The sequence below is a fragment of the Callorhinchus milii genome, unplaced genomic scaffold (genome assembly GCF_018977255.1).
Source record: "Callorhinchus milii isolate IMCB2004 unplaced genomic scaffold, IMCB_Cmil_1.0 Scaffold504, whole genome shotgun sequence".
Lineage (NCBI taxonomy): Eukaryota > Metazoa > Chordata > Chondrichthyes > Chimaeriformes > Callorhinchidae > Callorhinchus > Callorhinchus milii.
Window position 1 is genome coordinate 38,251 of NW_024705245.1, and position 21,101 is coordinate 59,351.

The window sequence follows — 21,101 nt, forward strand, 5'->3', positions numbered from 1 at the left end:
TCAGGTTGGGAAGGATGGGGAAGCACTAATATCCGGGAGTTAAATTGTAGACGCTGCGAGGACCCACACTCTCTCCCTGCCCGGTATTGAACCCAGGTGTCTCGCTTACAAGGCGAGTGCTCTAACCACTGAGATACGGAACACGTATGAGATTGCAGGGCTACAGGGAGAGAGCATTGGAGTGGGATTGATTTGGGTAGCTTTTTTTTTCAAAGAGCCGGTATGGACGCAATCAGCCGAGAGGTCTCCTTCTGCGCTCTCTGATTCTGTGAAATTGGCTGTTGCATTCCCGTGCAAAATACTGATTCACAATAATTTACAGTAATTGGGGAAATGTTCTGAGACATCCGGCTGACTTGAAAGAAAACAAATGCAAGAAACGTTAGTACATATATGCCTAACTGTGTTTTAGTGAGAAATCTGAATATACTTATTTCCTGAATTTATCATAATGATAGTCTTGCAGTTTACTTCATTGCAGGATAGATTTCAAACCTGGGAAAGAAGGACATTCCATTTGAAATGTTAACATAGTGCTATTGCCTGAAAGATCACATCTGGATTCTCTTTTAGCCTTGTAACAGTTGTTCTCCAAGAAATGAAGATAAGGCTCAACACCAGTCACAAATCTTACCAACCTGGCTGCACTTAGCAGCAATTGAATGCTGTGTTGGAATATTGTTGGGAAAGAAGAAACATAAATCTGAAACACAGAACCACGAGAAAACTGATGATTCCATTAAATGTTCACCATCACCACTACTAAACACATCCACATCTGGCGAAACTGAAACAGCGACCACATCTGGTGTTGCCCAACTACATTGTGATACGGTTCCACCACTTTGGGAGATTCGAGTGAGATGGCCTCCACGGAGCCTGAACCAAGAGCCAGTGCAACAGGCAATGCCACAACACGTGGTGTGGATCAGACCCTCGGCAACACATCAACAGGTAATGGCTTCTCTTTAACTGATTTTGAGGAAAGTCTTAAAGTGATGATAATAAACAGAGGTGAAGTGTTTACTAAGTCCTTTCTAAAACATAAAATTCTTACATTTATTATAACATTCTTTGCAACTGGGATCCCAATCAATGAGTATCGGGGTTGAGCAAATTCCCAATTTGTAAAATGGAAGATGAGGGACTTGTTGGACGGTCCATGAACCAAATCAGTGATGTTGACAGAGCATCCAGGCTGGCACATGGGCAGTTCTTGCAGTGACACACAAGCCATCCTGGCACATGGGCGGTCTTGTCGTGACAGGGGAGCCAGCCTGGCACATGGGCAGTTCTTGTTATGACACACAAGTCAGCCTGGCACATGGCAGCTCTTGCAGTGACACACAAGCCAGCCTGGCACATGGGCAGGTCTTGTTGTGAAAGAACATTCCTGGTGGATGGGATGTTTCCAAATCAGTTCCTGTTAACGCTGCAAACCAAAGCGCTTATCGGTAGTGGACACAGCCCATATGTATTTGGATGATACTCAAATCTACTTCTCCGCTCCCCCATCTCCTCCAGTTGCATCTCTCAGGCCACCAATGCCCTGTTAGTTTGTCTGGAGGTTTTCAAGGCCTGGTTGTGCACAAACTTCCTGGAGCTGAACACTGGCACAATGAAAGCCATAATCTTTGGCTCCTGCCAGCATTTTCTTTCCTGTGGGTCCGAACGCCTCAACCTCCATGGGCTCTCCATCAAACACACCAAACCCGTATGTATGCGAGGAGTTAGGTTCAATCCATAACTTTCCTTTCTCCCCCATATCCAATCCCTGACCAGGACTGTTTGTTCCTCCCCTGCCACATTCCCTGCCTCTGTCTCACACCAACAGCAGCCAAAACCCTCATTCACGCCTTTGTCACATCACGGCTGGACATTTCAAATGCCATCCCTGCTGATCTGCTTAGTTACATCATAAACAATATTTAATTAACTCCGCCAGATGCATATTAAACCACAGAAAACTCAGAACGTCAATCACACCAGTCCTTGCCAGGCCGCAATGGCTCCCAATTTTTGAACCGATCGACTTTACGGTCCTCGCTCTCGTCTTCAAAAGCATAGATTTTCCCTGCAGCTCCCTACCTTTCCCACTTCCTCAACCCCACTCCACCACCCAAAGGATACAGAGGATATAAGTTTAAGTCTCGCCATGGGGTTTGAATCTGAAATCTTCTGACTCTGGCAGGAATAAGTTCAGGTTAATAGATTTAAAAGAGGTTTTCAAAAGTAATCGTAGTTTTGATAGAGTGGAGTCGGAGAAACAGTTTCCTCTGCAGGTTGGTCCGGTAGCCAGGGGACACATATTTAAAATAATTGGATTCCTGAAGTGAATTGTCAACCTGGTCTATGTGGTCAAAGCCCTGATGTGGAGTTTGTTCCCACAACCTTCTGTCTCAAGAGCGACAATGATACCAACGGAGCCAGGATGTCAGCTGTCTGGTGCTCATTCAAACTAATAATACTAACTCTATTCAAACAGGTGCCAGTCTAATGGGTGAAGCCACTATTGATCGAAGTGAACCAGATGTCCCCAGTGACCTGATAGGTATGTGACATATAATCGCCTGAAAATCTACCGTTGTGTGAGTGTAATTCAGATTGTTTAACCCTTGTTTGCCTGGCTCAGTTGGTGTCCTCTTGTCTCGGAGTCAGAGGTTGTGGGTTCAAGTTCACATCAACAGGACAAGTTGACACTCCAGTGTCATTTCTGGCATGTGCTGCATTGTCTCGGAGATGCCACCATTGGGATACTAAAAGAGGCCCTATCTCTGTTTTCAGGTGGACATTAAAAACCGCATGACACCATTTGAAAAGAGAAGTGAGTTTCTCTGTCCCGGTTTCCTGGCCATAAATTCCTAAAATCCATGTGGTCAGTCACTTCACGGCTGATTGTGGGACATCGCTGTGCATAAATAAGCCACTATGTTTGCCAACAAAGTCATTAAACTACGTGGTTAATCTAGTACAGCGCTTTGGGCAGTCCTCCTGGATTGAGAGGCCCTACTCTGAATCTAAGTATTATTGTTTAATAATGCTCAATATTTCTTCCATTAACTTTATGATTATTTTATGCTCAAATCATGAGCCATTCAGCGACTGCACAAGGAGACGTTACAGAAACAATGTGAGAAACTGGAAGTGAAGACCATCCTGATAAAGGAGAAGGTGAGGACGTTTCAGTTGGTTGATCGCTACACGGAGTTAACAATTATTTCTGATCTCCGTCACCGGAAACTGGTAGAACATGAGCTGCTGGCGAGAGGCAGAGACCACGAGGAGTGGAGACAGAAGCAACTCCGGGGAGAGCTGGAAAAAATCCGAACTGATAAACTGTTCCACAGCAGCTTCTCAAAAGGAAGTCATTTACCTTCTTCTCAGAGAAGCGGATCTGACTCTCACACAGGGACTTCCGCAGTAGTGAGTGGAGTGGCTGGGATTGGAAAAACAACCATGGTGCAAAAGATTGTCCATGACTGGGCCACAGGCAAAATCTATCCTCACTTCCACTTTGTATTTGTTTTTAAATTCCGAGACCTAAACAGACTTCACGACAGAACAACGCTGAGCCGTCTGATCGTGGAGCAGTATCCTTACCTCAGAAGTGTTCTGGATGAGCTGTGGAAACATCCAGAGAGATTGCTCTTTATATTTGATGGTTTGGATGAATTCAGAGCAAGGATTGATTTTGCTGACAGTCGGAGAGACACAGAGCCTCAGCGCAGGTGCACAGACCCTGAATTCCTCTGTGACGTGTCTGACATTGTGTACAGTTTAATACAGAAAAAGCTGCTGCCAGGCTGCTCAGTGCTGGTGACCAGCCGCCCCACTGCATTACAGTTACTGGCAAAGGCTCAGGTCAGTGTCTGGGCTGAAATCCTGGGATTTGTGGGTGAAGAGAGAAAGGAATATTTTCACAAGTTCTTTGAAGATCAGGAGGTGGCGGCTGCTGTTTACAGCCACGTGGAGGAGAACGAGCTCCTGTTCACCATGTGCTACAACCCGTCCTACTGCTGGATCCTCGCTCTGTCTCTGGGTCCCTTCTTTACACGGAAACACAGCAACAAACAGCGAGTTCCCAAGACAGTCACACAACTCTTCTCCTATTATATTTATAACATACTATCACATCACAGTGTCAAGATGGAAAGCCCCCGTGATGTGATGCTGAAGATTGGTGAGATGGCCTTCACTGGAGTCTCCCAGAGAAACATTGTCTTTACTAATGAAGATCTGTTCAAATATAACCTCCAGCCTTCCCAGTTCCTCTCTGGGTTTCTCATGGAACTTGTGGAGAGAGAGTCTTCAGAGCACAGCGTGGTCTACACATTCCCGCACCTCACCATCCAGGAGTTTGTAGCCGCACTCGCTCAGTTCCTGTCTCCTCGTTCCAAAATCCGTGGTGACAGGGAGGAGGACGGCCGGTTTGAGATATTCCTGCGCTTTGTTGCTGGTCTCTCCTCCCCACGGGCAGCTCAGCCACTGGAGGAGTTTCTGGGGCCATTTGTCCATCAGACAACCTGCGCGGTGATCGATTGGCTGAAGGAGAAGGTTAAAGCTCAGATCAGAGACACAGACACCGTCACTGGGAAAAGGAAGCTGCTGAACACACTCCACTACCTGTTTGAGTCTCAGAATCAAGCCCTGGCACAGCTCACACTGGGCTCTGTACACACACTGACATTTGGTGACTTCTCTTCAGAGAAAGCATTGAGACTGACACCGATAGACTGTGTTGTGGTGTCTCAGGCCATTGGACTGTGTGACACAATAAAACAACTGAATCTGAAGAACTGCTACATTCAGGAGGAGGGTCTCCAGCGTCTGGTTGCTGCTCTGCACAAGTGTCAAGAGTTGCTGTAAGTTACTCTGTTTGTAAATCTTATTCCTATTATTCTTATTTCAAAGCCATTCTCCAGGACGTTAATGACATTAAACACCAGCTGATCAATGGGAGAATGGTATCACACAGCTGGAGGGAACAGTGGGTCACACTGTGATGGCCGTCACACACCACAATCCTGCCCTGGGGGATTGGGATGTGAATGGCTGACATTCCACTGCACACCTGACTGCTCCACACCCTGAGCCCTTCGGTGGCATTCCCAGGTTGCTGATGTTATTGGGATTGGTTCCTGACTCCCGACTGGGATGCTCACTTTATTGAATAAATTGTAACTTGATCCCAGGTCAGACAGACCAGAGCTTACGTTCAGAGACGCCATTCGGTGTTTCATGGTTATTCATACAGGAGATGGTTCTCCTGACCACAGAGTCTCTGACACACAGACACCCTTCTAACCTCTAAGCCTCTGAGCTTCCCACCAGCTCAGGACCCGAGGGCTCACTCTCCTGAACCGTGTGGTTCGGCCGGAGGATTCCTGTGTCCTCTCCTCCTGGCGGCAGCTCCTCCCTCAGTGCTGTATTCCAGGGTAAAAAGACCTCCCGAGGGCTTGGCCATCCCATTTATCCAGGGGCAGACACACCCTCTCTCCAGTACAATGTTATAACACTGATACAATATAATTCACCCCAAACACATCTCCCTCAGCCTGACATCAGTCTGACAGGTGTGGGCTCCCCTGGCCCTGGTGAAGAGTCTCCATTTCCAGCTCCTGAGATCTCACAGCCACAGAGATTCTCTTTCCCAGGTCTGGGGCTCACAGTGTTTGGATAACGAGAGAATAGAGAGATTCACTGCCCAGAACCTGGAGATTGCAGGCCGGGCTTCCAGAAGCCAAGACATTAGCCTCACTCACACACTGACTGAGGGTTACAGTGCTGCTGGAATAGACTCAGCGTAAACTGTGCTGCTGCCAGGACCAGGCACTGGGGAGATCCCACTGCCTGTAGCCCCAGCAGCCCAGAATGTTAAGGCGTCTTGTCCAGATAAGGTGCTGTAACAAATGCAAGGCTTATTATTATTATAATTATTGTTACCTGATGCTGTCTCTTACACCAGCTACACTTTGTCTCCACAAACAGTTGTGTTTCTCTGTCTCTCCCACAAAACACACAGTCACTACACTTTATAATATATTCTTTCTCAGTCTCTTTTACGGTTAGTCTCTTTCTCTCTCTCTAAGTCCGTCTGTGTCTGTTCTTTTCTCCAAGTCTCTCTCTATCAGTCTCTCTCTCAGTCTTTCTCTGTGTCTCTCACTCTCTCTTTCAGTCTCTCTCTCAGTCTCTTTCTCTCTCACAGTTTCAGTCTCTCTGTCACTCCCGTAAAACACAGATTCGCTACACACACATATATATTCTTGCTCAGTCTCTCCCCATCTTTCTTTCTCTCTCTGTCTCTCCCACAAAATACACTGGATATATATCTCTCACTGCCTTTTTTCTCCCTTTCACAGTCAGTCTTTCTCCTCGTCTCTCTCTCGTTCTCTCTCATTCTCACTTTCTGTCTCTCTCAATCTCAGTCACTTACTGCTTCTTCCGTTGAGTCTCTCTCTCACTCTATTTCCCACAAAACAGAGTCACTACACTTTTTAATAAATTCACTCTGTGTGTGTGTCTCTCTCGCTCTCTCATCACACACACACACACAGTCTCTGCTTCTCTCTCTCTGACTGTCTCTCTTTTTCTGTCAGTCTCTATGTCTCCTCCACAAAACACAGGTATTACACTTAATAATGTATTCTCCCTCTCAGTCTCCCTCTCTTCACTAACTCTGTCTCAATTTCTATTTCTTTTGCAGTCTTTTTCTCACTCCTATCTCTTTGTCACTCAGTCTCTCTCTCTCTCTCTGTTTCCTTATCTCTCTCTCTGACTCTCAAAGAAAAACTCACAGTCACTTCGCATTTGCTTCCCTCTCGCTCATTCTCTGAAAGCACGAGAGACTGAGAGAGAGAGTAACTGCGAGAGAGAAAGAGACTGAGAGAGGGAGATAGAGATTGAGAGAGATAGACTGACAGAGAGAGGGAGGTGGGCAGCAAGAGACACCCAGACAGAGAGGGGGGGAGGCAGAGAAGCACTGAGAGAGAGTGAGAGACAGAAAGAGAAAGATAATAAGAGAGCGACTGAGTGACAGAAAGTTAGAGCGATATACCGAGAGAGAGACTGAGTGAGAGGGAGAGGCACTGTGAGAGAGAGACTGTGAGAGAGAGACTGAGATAGAAACGGATACTGAGAGAGAGAAAAACTGTGAAAGAGAAAAATAAGCGAAGGACAGAACAAGAGAGATGGACTGAGAGGGAGTGACTATGAGAGAGAGAAAGAGCCTGGGAAAGATACAGAGAGAGAGAGAGAGAGAGAGAGAAACTGAGAGAGACTGTGGAGAAAATATATTACAAACCGTAGTGACTGTGTGTTTTGTGGGAAAGACATTGGGACAGAGACTGGGAGAGAAAGACTGAGAGAGGAAGACTGAGAGAGAAAGAGACTGATAGAGAGACAAAGAGATAAACAGACTGAGAGAAAGGGGTAGAGACTGTGAGAGGAAATATAATTTGTAGTGACAGTGTGTTTGTGGGAGAGATTCAGCGAGAGACTGTGAGAGATGCTGATAGAGATTGAGCGAGAGGCTGAATGAGAGAAAGACAGCGACAGATGGAGAGCGAGACTGAGAGTTGGAGAAAGAGACACTGACTCAGGGAGCGAGAGAAAGAGAGAGAGACAGACTGGGAGAGATACTGAAAGAAAGAGAGAGATGGAAAATGAGAGAGTGATAGACTGACAGGCAGAGAGAGAGAGAGGCAGAAAGAGCTACTGAGAGATAAACAGCGAAGCAGTGAGAGAGGAAGAATAAGAGACACAGAGCGAGAGACTTAGAGAGAGAATGAGAGAGAGATTGAGTGAGAGAAAAATAGAGCAATGGACAGATAGAGAGATAGTGTGAGTGAGAGCCGGTAGAGAGAGAATGGGAGAGAAAGGTAGATACTGAGAAAGAAACTGAAGCAGAAAGAGAAAGCGGAAGAGAGAAAGAAAGACTGAGACAGATGGACTATGAGAGAGAACAAAATTGGGATAAACAGAGAGAGAGACTGAGAGCGACTGTGGAGAAAATATATTAAAAGCTGTGGTGACTGTGTTTTGCGTAAAAGATAGAAAGAGAGACGGAGAAAGAAAGAGGCTGAGAGACACTGTAAGACAGAGACAGAGAAATAGAGAGACTGAGATAGAAAGATTGTTAGAGGGACTAAGAGAAAGAGACTGATAGAGAGACTGAGAGAGAGACACAGTAAGAGAGAGAGAGAGAGACTATGAGAGGAAATATAACATAATGAATGTGTTTTCTGGGAGAGACATAGCGAGAGACTGTGGGAGAGACTGAAGGGGAGACAGAATGAGGGAAAGACAGATCGATAGTCTGAGACTGAGAGATTGATGGGTGGGGGTGGGGGGGGGGAATAGACAGACAGAGAGAGACACAGACAGAGAAACAGACAAAAAGAAGGAGAGATACAGACAGATAGAGAGACAGACCGACAGACAGAGAGACAGAGTATCAGAGTGACATACAGACAGACACTCACGCACCGACAGACAGGCAGACAGGCAGGAAGAGTGACAGACGGACGGACGGACGGACAGAGTGAGTGAGAGATTCAGAGAGACTCTGAAAGAGACTGAGATAGCGACTGAATGAGAGAAAGACACAGCGAGAGGCAGAGCGAGATTGAGTGGGAGAGAGGGAAAGACACTGTGACAGAGAATATATTGTGTATTGTAGTGACAGTATGTTTTGGGGGTGAGACAGAGACTGAGAGAGTGAGAATGAGAGAGAGTGACTGAGAGAGAGAGAATGACAGATACAGAGAGAGAGAGATGGAGAGAGAGTCAGAAAGAGAGATTGAGAGGGACTGAGAGAGAGCGTCTTCATGAGAGAAAGAGAGAGCGAGAGGCAGAGAGACTGTGTGAGAGGGAGAGAAAGTGAAAGCCAAAGAGAAAGAGAGGATTAGACTGAGGTAGACACGATGACTGTGAGACAGAGACTGAGGGAGGAAATGTATTATAAAGTGTAGTGTCTGTTTGTTTTGTGGACAAGACTGAGAGAGACACTAAGACAAAGAGATTGAGAGAGATTAAGAGAGAGAGAGAGGCTGAGAGAAAGAGAGAGATAGAATGTAAGAGGAAATATAACGTATAGTACTCTGTGTTTTCTGAGAGACACAGAGAGAGATAGAATGAGAAAGACTGAGACAAAAATATATTATGAGGTGCAGTGACTGTTTTGTGGGAGAGGCAATGAGAACATGTGAGAGTGACTGTCAGACAGACGGGGACTGAGACTGTAAGAGGCTGATAAAGAGAGAGACAGAGTCAGAAAGAGAGAATGAGAGCGACAGAGCGAGAGACAGAGATAGATTAAGTGAGAGAAGAACAGAGTCAGAGATAGCGAGAGAGGCTCAGAGAGAAACGGAGTGAGACACTGGGAGAGAAACGGAGAGCGAGAGGTAGACTGAGAGAGGGGGTGAGTGTGAACATATTCTAAAGTGTAGTGACTTTCTTCTTGTGAGACAGAGAGAGACTGAGAGAAAAAGAGAGAGATAAAAAGAATGAGTTAGAGAAAGAGAGACTGAGAGAGAGAGTCTCAGAAGGAGAGTGAGAGATAATATGAAAGTGACTGTGTAAGAAAATATATTATAAAGTGCAGTTACTGTGTTTTGTAGGAGAGACAGAGAGAAAGAATCAGAGAGGGAGACTGGGTTAGAGAGACAGAGACTGAGAGAGACTGATAGGCAGAGAGAGAGACTGAGAGACAGAGAGAGAGACTCAGATGGAGAGTGAGAGATAGTATGAAAGTGACTGTAAAAGAAAATATATTATTAAGTGTAGTTACTGTGTTTTGTGTGAGAGACAGAGAGAAAGAATCTGAGAGGGAGACTGAGTTAGAGAGAGAGAGAGACTGAGAGGCAGAGAGAGAGACTCTGAGTTAGATACAGAGAGACTGAGTTAGAGATAAAGGGAGATTGAGAGAGAGAGAGAGAGAGAGAGAGAGCGAGCGATTCAGAGCAAGAGACTGAGAGGAAGAGAGACTGAGAAAGACTGAAAATATATTATAAAGTGCAGTGCCTGTGTTTCATGGGAGAGATAGAGAGACTGACTTACAGTCGTGGAGTCCTGCAGCTCAGTGGTTAAAGCGCTCGTTTTGCAAGTGAGAGACCTGAGTTCAATTCCAGGCAGAGGGCGAAACCTTGGGCAAGTTTCCTTACTCCACACAGAGCCTAATAATAATCCCTCCAAAACCAAAAACTCAATAATAAATTGGTCATTTTCAATCTACGACTGTTTGTGTGACATTGATGTGCGCAATTGGCTGCCGCGTTCGCCCACAAATATACAGTCAATTCACTTTACAGTATATTCTGTTAAGCGCTTTGGGACGTCCTCCCGAAGTGAAAAGCGCCATATCAAATGCAAGGATTATTATTATTATTATTACAGAGAAAGATCGAGAAAGAGTGACTGAGAGAGAGAGAGATTGGGAGAGAATATGAGAGAAAATATATTACAAAGTGTTGTGATTGTATTTTGTGGAGGGTGAGATACAGAGAGTGAGACAATGAGAGAGACAGAGCGAGAGAGAGTCAGTGAGCGACTGAGAGAGAGAATGGGATCGACCATAAACGTGAGAGTGACTACGAGAGAGAGAGCACAACAGAAAGTAAAACTGAGAGAGCGACAGAGAGAAAATCTGAGAGAGAGAGAGACAGTGAGAGAAAATATTTTAAAGTGTATTGACTGTGTGTTTTGTTGGAGTAACGGAGAAAGACTGGGAGCGAGAGAGAGCGCGCGAGAGAGAGAGAGAGAGAGAGAGAGAGAGAGAGAAAGGGAGAAACCGCGGGAGAGACGGAGAAAGGGATTCTGAGAGAGATTGAGAAAGCGATAGACAGAGTGAGAGAGAGACTGAGCGACAGCCTCGAGAGCCCGAGAGAAAGAGAGAGCGAGGGAGAGTCTTACTGTGGGAGAGAGAGAGAGATTGAGAGAAAGAGAGACTGAGAGGGAGAGAAACAGACTGTGTAGAACATATATTATCAAGCGTAGTGACTTTGAATTATGTGGGAAAGACAGTGAGAGACTGTGAATGAGAGAGAGAGAGAGACTGAGGTGGGTAGAGAGAATGTGAGGAAGATAGAGACTGAGAAACACTGAGAAAATATACTGTATAGTGTCGTGAATGTGTTTTTCAGAGATAGAGTGACCGAGAGAGAAACTGACAGAGAGGGAGACATAGAGAGAGAGAGGGAGAGACATAAACAGAAAGAAAGACTGAGAGAGAGAGAGAGAGAGATACTGTCAGAGAAAATAAAATATAAAATGCAGTGACTATGCTTTGAGGAGACACGGAGAGAGAGAGAGACTGTGACAGATAGAGAGAGAATGAGAGAGAGAGCATAGGAGACAGAGTGACTGACTGCGATAGAGAGAGAGACAGACATAGAGAGATAGATAGTCCGAGAGACACAGAGAGAGAGAGAGACCGAGAAAGAGAGAGGCTGAGAGGGAGAGAGTTAGAGAGACTAAGCGAGATAGACTGAAAGACAGAGGCTAAGAGAGTGAGAGAAAGGGGGAGAGAGAGAGAGTGAGAGATCGAGATTGAGAGAGAGAGAGACTTCAGGGCGAGAATGAGCGACTGAGAGAGAGGCAGAGGGAGAGATTGTGAGAGTGACTGTCAAAGAGAGACCGAGAGAGAGATACTGAGAGAGAGCGAGAGAGACAGAGAGAGAAAGACTGAGTGAGACATAAATGGAGAGAGATTATATTATAATGTGCAGTGAGTGTATGTTTCGTCGGTGAGACAGACAGAGAGACAGAGATAGTGACTGAATGAGATTGACTGAGAGAGAGAGAGATCGAGAGAGAGAGATAGAGACAGAGACTGAGAGAAAATATATTTTAATGTGTAGCGAATGTGTGTTTTGGGGGGAAACAGATAACAGAGTGAATGAGAGAGTGAGAGGGAGAGATTGGCAGGAATTGCGGGAGAGATAGAGAAAGAGACTGAGAGAGAGACTGAGAGAGAAAATGACTCAGAGATACAGAGTGAGAGAGAGAGTGAGGGACAGCCTCGGAGAGACTGAGAGAAAGAGAGAGACAGTGAGAGAGAGGATGTTATAACGTGTAACAACTGTGATTTGTGGGAGAGGCAGAGAAGAAACTGAAAGAGAGACAAAAAGTGAAAGACAAACAAGGAGACAGAGAGAGACGGTGAAAGAGAATATATTATAAAACGTAGTGACTGTTTTGAGGGAGAAACAGAGAGAGAATTAGAGAGAGAAAGAGAGAGAGAGAGACTGTGATGTGTGTGTGTGCACATGTGTGTGTGTGTCTGACCCTGGTCCCAGCGCCTTGGGACTTGCTCCCCACGTGAAAGGCTCCTGTATATACATGTCAATGTGTATTGTGTTGTTACACTATATTCCCTGTGTTTGTGTCTCTGTGTCCAGTCTGGAGGGCAATAATCTGGGAGATTGTGGAGTGAAGCGACTGTGTGAGGCTCTGAGGAACCCGGAGTGTAAAATACAGAGACTGCGGTAAGTAACGCACTGTGTCTCCAGAGTCTGAATGGCTCCAATATCTCAATGTGTTTATTGTGACTGTCTGATCAGTGCGGCTGAATATTGTGACAGGAATCGGTGTGACAGTGTGAGGCCACAAGCCATCGTTTACATCAAACTCTCAACGTGTGTTAATGTGTCTGTGTGTCTCGGTGTGTGTGTCTCTGTCTGCGAGTCTGTGTCTGTGTGTGTATGTATATTTGTGTGTGTGACTGTTGTTAGAAACATTTGCAACTATCTCCAACAACGTTATAATGATCCGGTTCCAGTTTACCAATTGGTTGAGTTCAGTCACTATTTTCATATCAAAACAGCAGGTAATACACAAATAAATGAAACAATAAAGTAATACACAAGACACAAAACAGTACCGAGCGGATTCCTGTCACAGCACTGGTCGTGTCTCGCACTGCTCCGCTACCGATCCCGAGAGATATCTAACACAACTTTGTTTAAAGACACCTTAATATCTCCAGACAAAGCTGTCTTTTTTTAAGAAAAACAACTCCTTATATGGTTCTGTCTACAAAATGTTTCAATTCTCCGTTTAACCACATTATTCTCTCCTGATCAGTCCCTCAGTCCAGTGTGTAAGTTTGAACAGACATTCTGTGTCCCTGTAAGTCCTGACCGTGTGTTGCCATTGTTTTGGGCTCTGCCTTCAGTCACTGAGATTTGCCGCCTTTGCACTTCTATTTTATATTCTTCAACCACACTTTAACATTAACCCATTACAACACTGTGTGTATGTCTCTGTGTGTGTGGGTGTGTGTCAGTGCATGTGATTGTACCTGTGTGTGTGTCTTGTGTGTGTCTGGTTGCGTATCTGTGTGTGTGTGTGTGTGTGGCTTTCTGTGTATGTGTGTCTATGAATGTTGTTGTAAGTGTGTTTTTGTGTGTTTTTGAGTGAGCTGTGTTTTTATGGTGTAGGTGCGATTGTGTGTGTTTGTTTCTGTGTTTCTGTGTGTGTACTTGTGCGCGTTTGTTTCTGTGTATGTTTGTGTATGTGTGTGTGCATTTGCGAGTGTTTTTATGTATGTGTCAGCACCTTGCGACGTCCTTCCGACGTGAAAGGCGCTATACAAATATTGTTGTTGTTGTTATGTGTGTTTGTGTATGTTCCTGTGAGTGTGTGCGATTGTGTGTGTGTGTTTGTGTGTGTGTTCCCAACTCTTCCCTTCACAAACTGCAGATCATCCAAAAACTGCAGCTCCTGTACTCCCACACACCAGGCTCGCCGACCCCATCACTCCCCCCCTCGCCCGACCCCATCACTCCCACCCTCGCCCGACCCCATCACTCCCACCCTCGCCCGACCCCATCACTCCCACCCTCGCCCGACCCCATCACTCCCACCCTCCCCCCCATCACTCCCACCCTCGCCCGACCCCCATCACTCCCCACCCCCCCCGACCCCATCACTCCCACCCTCGCCCGACCCCATCACTCCCACCCTCGCCCGACCCCATCACTCCCACCCTCGCCCGACCCCATCACTCCCACCCGATCCGCCCCATCACTCCCCCCTCGCCCGACCCCATCACTCCCACCCTCGCCCGACCCCATCACGCTCGCCCATGTCTCTCCGTTGTCCAGAACATCAAGTTCAAGATCCTTGTCCTCACCTTTAAGGCCATCCATGGCCTCGCCCCCTCCTCCCCTCTCTGACCTGCTGACTCCCTAACAACCTGCCTACTCCCTCCGTCCAGTGGGCTCCGGGCTGCTCCATGTCTCCCCCCCGACCCGCCCTCCCATCGGTGTCCGGGCTTTCAGCCTCTCTGCCCCACACTCTGGGACTCCATCCCACGGTCCCTTCGCCTCGCTTCCTCCCTTGTCTCCTTCAAGGCCGGTCTTCAGACCCTTCTCTACTACCGTGCCTTTGATCTCCCTCCCACTTTTCTGCCTTCCCCCAACCCTCCCACACCGATCCCACCACTCACCCCTTCCCTACCTCTGCCCCATGCTCGGTCCCCGACCCCCGACAGTTCACCGCTTTCGGAAGTCCTCCGGACGTGAAGGGAGTTCTGTAATTGTCATTTTGTTGATGTTGTGTGTTTGTGTTCGTGTTTGTGTGCGTGTAAGTGTGTATGTGTGTTTTTGAGTGTATCTGTGTGTTTGAGAGTTTGTATGTGTATTTATGTGTGTTTTTGCATTTGTTTGCGTGAGTGTGTGTATGTGTGTACGTGTATTGATGTGTGTGTGTGTGTGTTTTTGTGTGTTTTTGTATTTGTGTGTGCTTGCGTGTAGGTGCTTGCGCGTGCGCGATTTTGTGTGTATGAGTTTGTGAGTGTTTTATGAGTGTTTATGTGTGTTTCTGTGTGTATTTGTGTGTGTTTTTCTGTGTTTGCGTGTTTGTGTATTTGCTTGTGTGTGTTATGTTTGTTTGAGCGTGCATGTGTGTGCGTGTTTGTGAGTTTGCTTTTGTGTGTATTTGTGTGTTTCTGAGTGCATATTTGTGCAAGTGTTTGTGTGTATGTTTATGCATGTTTGTGTATGTGTCTGAATTTGTGCTTGCATGCTTTTTTCTGTGTATGTGTGTTGATATGTGAGTGTTTGTGTGTTTGTTTCTGTGTGTGCGCGATTGTGTGCGTTTGTGTATCGGTGTGTTTTTTTGTATGTGTTTGTATGGGTATGTTTGTGTATCTGTGATTGCGTTTTTCTGTGTGTGCGATTGTGTGAGTGCATTTATGGGAGTGTGTGTTTGTGCGTGTAATTTTGTGTGTGTATTTGTGTGTGTGTGTGTGTTTGTGTGCATGTGTGTGTATGTGTATTTCTATGTGTATATGTGACTCTGTGTGTGTGTCTGTGTGTTTCTGTCTCTGTGTGGGTGCATTTGTTCTCTGGGTCATGTAATGGTGTGTGTGTATTTGTGTTTATGTGTGTGTGTTTGTGTGTGATTTTGTTGAATTTATGTGTGTTTGTGTGAGTTTTTGCGTGTGTGGTTGCATGAGTGTGTTTGTGTGTGTGTGTTTGTGTGAATGTGTGCGTATGTCTCTTTGTGTGTGCCTTTCTGTGTTTATATGTGTCTCTATTTGTGTGTGTGTTTGTGTGTCTGTATGTATCTGTCTCTGCGTGGGTGCTTTTTCTGTGGGTCATGTATTTATGCGTGTGTGTTTGTGTGAGCTTTTGCGGGTGTGTGGTTGCCTGAGTGTATTTTTGTGTGTGTGTCAGTGTGTGGGTATTTGTCTGTGGGTCATGTGCTGTTTTAGTGTGTATGTATTTATGTGTGTGTGTGTTTCCGTGTGTGTGTGTCTATCTGTGTATGTCTATGTGTGTTTGTGCATGTCTGTGTGTGTGTATTTGGCTTTGGGACATGTGTTCGTGTGCGTGTACGTGCATTTATGTGTGTGGTTGTGTGGGATTTTGTTTATGTTTGTATGTGTGCGTGTGATTGTTTGTGTATGTGTATTTATGTGTGCGTGTTTGCATGTGATTTTGTGTGTCTGTATTTATTTTGGTTTTATGTGTGTTTGTATGTTTGTGTGTTGTGTTTGTTTGTGTGTATATGTGCGTGCGTGTTTGTAAGTTTGTTTTTGTGTGTGCTTCTTTGTTTGTGTGTTTCTGTGTGTGTGTATTTGTGTGTGTTTGCGTGTATGTTTGTGTTTGTATGTTTGCTTGTGTTTATTTCTGTGTTTACGTATGTGCGTTTGCATGTGTTTGTGTGTCTGTGTGAGTATTTGTTTGTGTATGTTTCTCTGAATGCGGGGGATTGTGTGCGTTTGTGTGTCTGTGTGCTTCTTTGTGTGTTTCTGTGTGTGTTTTCGTACATATGTTTTTGCGTGAGTGTGTTTGTGTGTGCGTTTATTTATGTGCATTTGTGTGCATGTGTGTTTCTATATGTATGTGTGTATTTCAGTGTGTCTGCGTGTGTGTCTATGTGTGCGCGTTTGTGTGTGTTTGAGTGTGTGTTTCTGTATGTGTGTATTTGTATGTGGGTCACATAGCGTTTATATAAGTGTGTGGGTAAGAGTGTATCTGTGGCTGCGTGTCTGTGTTCGTGTGTATCCTGGTGTGTATGTGTGTGTTTGTGTGTGTGTCTGTATATGCACTCCCCTACAACCTGTCCGGCATCAAACAAACTGTGAGTGACAGTGGGTGACACACACTGTGTTTACTCTGATCCCTGTTATGTCTCTGTGTCTCTGATCTCCAGGTTGGACAGTAACAATCTGACAGCGGATTGTACCGAGGATCTGACCTCCGCTCTCAGCACAAACCACTCACTGACGGAGCTGCACCTGAATAATAATAATCTGGGAGATTGTGGAGTGAAGCGACTGTGTGAGGCTCTGAGGAAACCGGAGTGTAACATACAGAGTCTGTGGTAACTAACGCACTGTGTCTCCAGAGTCTGAATGACTGCAATATCTCAATGTGTTTATTGTGACTGTCTGATCAGTGCGGCTGAATACTGTGACAGGAATCGGTGTGACAGTGTGAGGCCACAAGTCATCGTTTCCATCAAACTCTCAACGTGTGTTAATGTGTGTGTGGGTGTGTCCTTTGCAACTATCTACAATGACTTTAGAATGACCCGGTTCCAGTTTACCAATTGGTTGAGTTCAGTCACTTTATTCAGGACAGAACAGCAGGTAATACACAAATAAATGAAACAATAAAATAATACACAAGACACAAAACGGTACCGAGCGGATTCCTGTCACAGCACTGGTCGTGTCCCGCACTGCTCCGCTACCGTTCCCGAGAGATATCTAACACACCTTTGTTCAAAGACACCTAAATAACTCCAGACAAAGCTGTCATTTTTTAAGAAAAACAACTCCTTATATGGTTATATCCATAATATGTTTCAATTTCAATTCTCCCTTTAACCACAAGGACTTTAACCCTTATATTGCCATTGTTTTGGGTTCTGCCTTCAGTCACTGAGCTGTTCCGCCTTTGCACTTCTATTTTCGATTCTTAAACCACACTTTAACATTAATCGATGACAAAACTGCGTGTGTGTATGTCTGTGTGTGTGTGTGTCAGTGTGTGTGTGTGTGTACGTATGTGTGTGTGTCAATGCATATGCTTTTGTGTGTGTGAGTGTGTGTGTCTGTTTGCGTGTCTGTGTGTATGTGTGCGTTTGCCTGTGTATGTGGGTCTGTGTGCTTTTGTGAGTGCTTTCGTAAGTGTGTGTCTGTGTGAGCGATTGTTTGTGTGTGTGTTTGTCTTTGTTTCTGTGTTTGGGTTTGTGTGTGTGTTTTTGAGTATATCTATGTATATTGTGTGTCTGGATGTGTTCATGTGTGTGTCTCTGTCTATGTGTGTGTGTTTCTGCGGGTTTTTTTGTTTCTCTGTGTGTATTTGTGTTCGACTGTGTTTGCTTGTGTGTATGTTTGTTTGTATGTGTGTTTGTGTGTTTGTTTGTGTGTTTGATGTGTGTATTTGTGTGAATTTGTGCTTGCGAGAGTGTGTGTGTCAGAGCCTTGGGACGACATGAAAGGCGATATACAATGGTAATCTTGTTGTTGTGTGCGTTTGTGTATGTTCCTGTGAGTGTGTGCGATTGTGTGTGTGTGTGTATATCCCAGAGGATCGAGTTCAAGATCGTCGTCCTCACCTTTAAGGCCATCCATGGCCTCGCCCCCTCCTCCCCTCTCTGACCTGCTGACTCCCTACCAACCTGCCCGCTCCCTCCGTCCAGTGGGCTCCGGGCTGCTCCGTGTCTCCCGCCCGACCCGCCCTCCCATCGGTGTCCGGGCTTTCAGCCTCTCTGCCCCACACTCTGGGACTCCATCCCACGGTCCCTTCCCCTCACTTCCTCTCTTGTCTCCTTCAAGGTCGGTCTCAAGACCCTTCTCTTCCATCGTGCCTTTGGTCTCCCTCCCACCTCTCTGCCTTCCCTCACTCCTACCCCACCCCTCCCCCACCACTCGCCACCCCTCCTCCACCCCTCCCCCACCCCTCCCCACCCCTCCCTCCCCACCCCTCCCCCACCCCTCCCCCATGCTCAGGCCCCGACACCTGACTGTTCAGCGCTTTGGGACGTCCTGCCGACGTGAAAGGCGCTCTGTAAATGCAATTTTATTGATGTTATTGTGTATTTGCGTGTGTGTGTTTGTGTGTGTGTGAGTGTGTGTGCGTGTCTGCGGGTATGTGCGTGGTTGTGTCTGTGTGCTTGCACGTTTGTGTGTTTGGTTGTGTGTATGTGTATTTATGTTTGTGTGTTTTTCTGTGTGTGTTTGTTTGAGGGTGTTTTGTGTCTGTGTTTGCGTATGTTTGTCTGTGTGAATCTATGTATGTGTTTTTATGTCTGTGTTTGTATTTGATTTTGTGTGTTTATTTGTGTGTTTGTTTGTTTGTGTGTTTTTGAGTGTGTGTCTGTTTGTCTTTACGTATGTTTCGATGTGTGTCTGTTTGATTGTGTGTTGTGTTTTTGTGTGTGCGTATTTGTGAATTTGTTTTTGTAGGTCTTTGCGTGTATGTTTCTGTGTGTATTTGTGCGTGTGTTTTCGCGTGTATGGTTATGTATGTTTGTATATGTCTGTGTACTTGTGTGCTTTTTTCTGTGTGTGTGTGTTTACGTGTATGTTTGTGTGTGTGTCCGTTTGTTTGTGTTTCTGTGAGTGTGTGTGTTTGTTTCTGTGTGGTTCTCTGTGTATGTGTGTGTATCTCTGTGTGTGTCTGTATTTGTCTGTTCGACATGTGTTTGTTTGTGTGTGTATGTGTGTGTGCTTGCATGAGTGTGTTTGCGTGTGTGTCTGTGTGTGTGTGTACGTGTCTGTGGGTCATGTGTTTGTGTGTGTGTATGTATGTATTTATGTGTGTGTTTGTGTGCCATTTTGTTTATGTTTGTATGTGTGTTTGTGTGAGTGATTGTGCTTATGTGTGTGTTTGAGTGTGTGTGTTGGCGTGTGTTCGATTTTGTGTGTATGAGGTTTTGAGTGCTTTTGTGAGTGTTTGTGTGTGTTTGTGTGTTTCTGTGTGTGCGTGTGAGTTTGTGTGTGTGTATATTTGTGTGTGTTTGTGTTTATCTATGTATGTCTATTTATATGTGTGTGTTTGTTTGTACATCATGTTCTTCTGTTGGTGTTTGTGTGTTTTTGAGTGTGTCTTTATGTGCGTTTGTATGTTTGTGGGTGTTTGTGTGTGCGTGTTTGTCAGTCTGTTTTCGTGTACGTTTGTTTGTTTGTGTGTTTCTGTGTGTGTGTATTTGTGTGTGTTTGTGTGAATGTTTATGTATGTTTGTGTGTGTATGCGTGTTTGTGCGTGCGTGGGTTTTTTTCTGTGTGTGTGTTTGCGTGTGGTTGTGTTTGTGTGCATATGTGTGTGCGTTTGTGTGAATGATTGATTGTGTGTGTGTGTTTGTGTGAATGATTGATTGTTTGTGTGTGTGTGTGTTTGCTTGTGTGAGTTTCTGTGTGTGTGTTTGCGTACGTATGTGTTTGCGTGGGTGAGTTTTTGGGTGTGATTGTGTATGTTTCTGTGTGAGCGCGTTTGTGTGAGAGTGTTTGTGTGTTTGTTTGTCTGCGTGTGTGAGTGTGTGTATTTATGTGTGTATGTGTGTGTCTGTGTGCGCGTCTCTCTGTTTATGTGACTCTGTTTGTGTGTGTTTGTGTGTATATTTCTGTGGGTCATGTGTTTGTGTGTATTTGTGTGTGTGAGAGTAAGTGTGTATCTGCGGCGATGTTTTTGTCTGTGTTTGTGTGTGTTGGTGTGTGTGTGTGTTTGTGTGTATGAACTCCTACAACCTGTCCGGCATCAAACAAACTGTGAGTGACAGTGGGTTATACCCACTGTGTTTACTCTGATCCCTGTCATGTCTCTGTGTCTCTGATCTCCAGGTTGGACAGTAACAGACTGACCGATGGCTGCACTGATGCTCTGGTCTCCGCTCTCAGTACAAACCGCTCACTGAGGTTCCTGGACCTGATGTCTAACTCCTTCACAGACGGCTCTGTCTCCGCTCTCCGCCGCCTCATACAGACCTGCACCAGTCTGGAGGGGATCAGGTGAGTGTTTGTGTCAGTGTTTAATGTGATAAACACACAGAGAAAGGGCTGTGTATCAGAATGGGAACAGTTTGAAGGGATTTATTTATGTATTAAACTGCGACACGAACAGTTTACAGTTTGTACCATTATCCCGTGGGTTTATTTCCTGTTTAATGTGTTTCAGGCTGTGGGGAATGGGTTCAGTTCAGACGGACGGAATCAGCTGGAGTCACTGCGGGGAATCAGAGCTGAGCTGTCAGTGATAGTGTGACACTGACTGAGGCAGTGACTGTCCACACAGTCTGTGTAATATGGAATATATTCTGGGCACTGTAGTGACTGATTATTAAAGATGTTGATCCTGATTCCTCTCCCATCTCTGCTCTGGGGACCGTTATTGACACACACCGCCTACGGCCGTGCGGGCGGCTGGAGAGCCCCGACCCTCAGTCACTGCTAAACTGCTGTAAGCGACCACAACTGATGCACTTTCTCTCACAGTCTCTCTCTCTCTCTCTGTGTGAGTGTCAGTCCCTCTCAGTTTATATATTTCCGTCTCTCTATTTCAGGCTCTCTCTTTCGTTGTCTCTCTTTCGTCTCCGTTCTCTCTCTCTCGTGTGTGTGTTTATGTGTGTATTTGCCTCAGTCAGTGGTG

General features: G+C 45.7%; 1 protein-coding gene across 1 annotated transcript in view; it reads left to right on the forward strand.

The window, feature by feature from the left end:
• The window catches only part of LOC103172372 (NACHT, LRR and PYD domains-containing protein 12-like), a gene marked incomplete at its 3' end in the record, with an annotated part of 42,899 nt that extends 22,198 nt beyond the window's left edge, over positions 1–20,701 (forward strand). The window contains exons 2-8 of the mRNA XM_042346260.1: positions 574–954; positions 2,486–2,551; positions 3,092–4,862; positions 12,396–12,468; positions 13,437–13,444; positions 20,297–20,464; positions 20,631–20,701. Coding sequence (XP_042202194.1) covers positions 864–954; positions 2,486–2,551; positions 3,092–4,862; positions 12,396–12,468; positions 13,437–13,444; positions 20,297–20,464; positions 20,631–20,701 — 2,248 coding nt within the window. The remainder of the gene's footprint in view (positions 1–573; positions 955–2,485; positions 2,552–3,091; positions 4,863–12,395; positions 12,469–13,436; positions 13,445–20,296; positions 20,465–20,630) is intronic.
• Between the last annotated feature and the right edge of the window lie 400 nt (positions 20,702–21,101).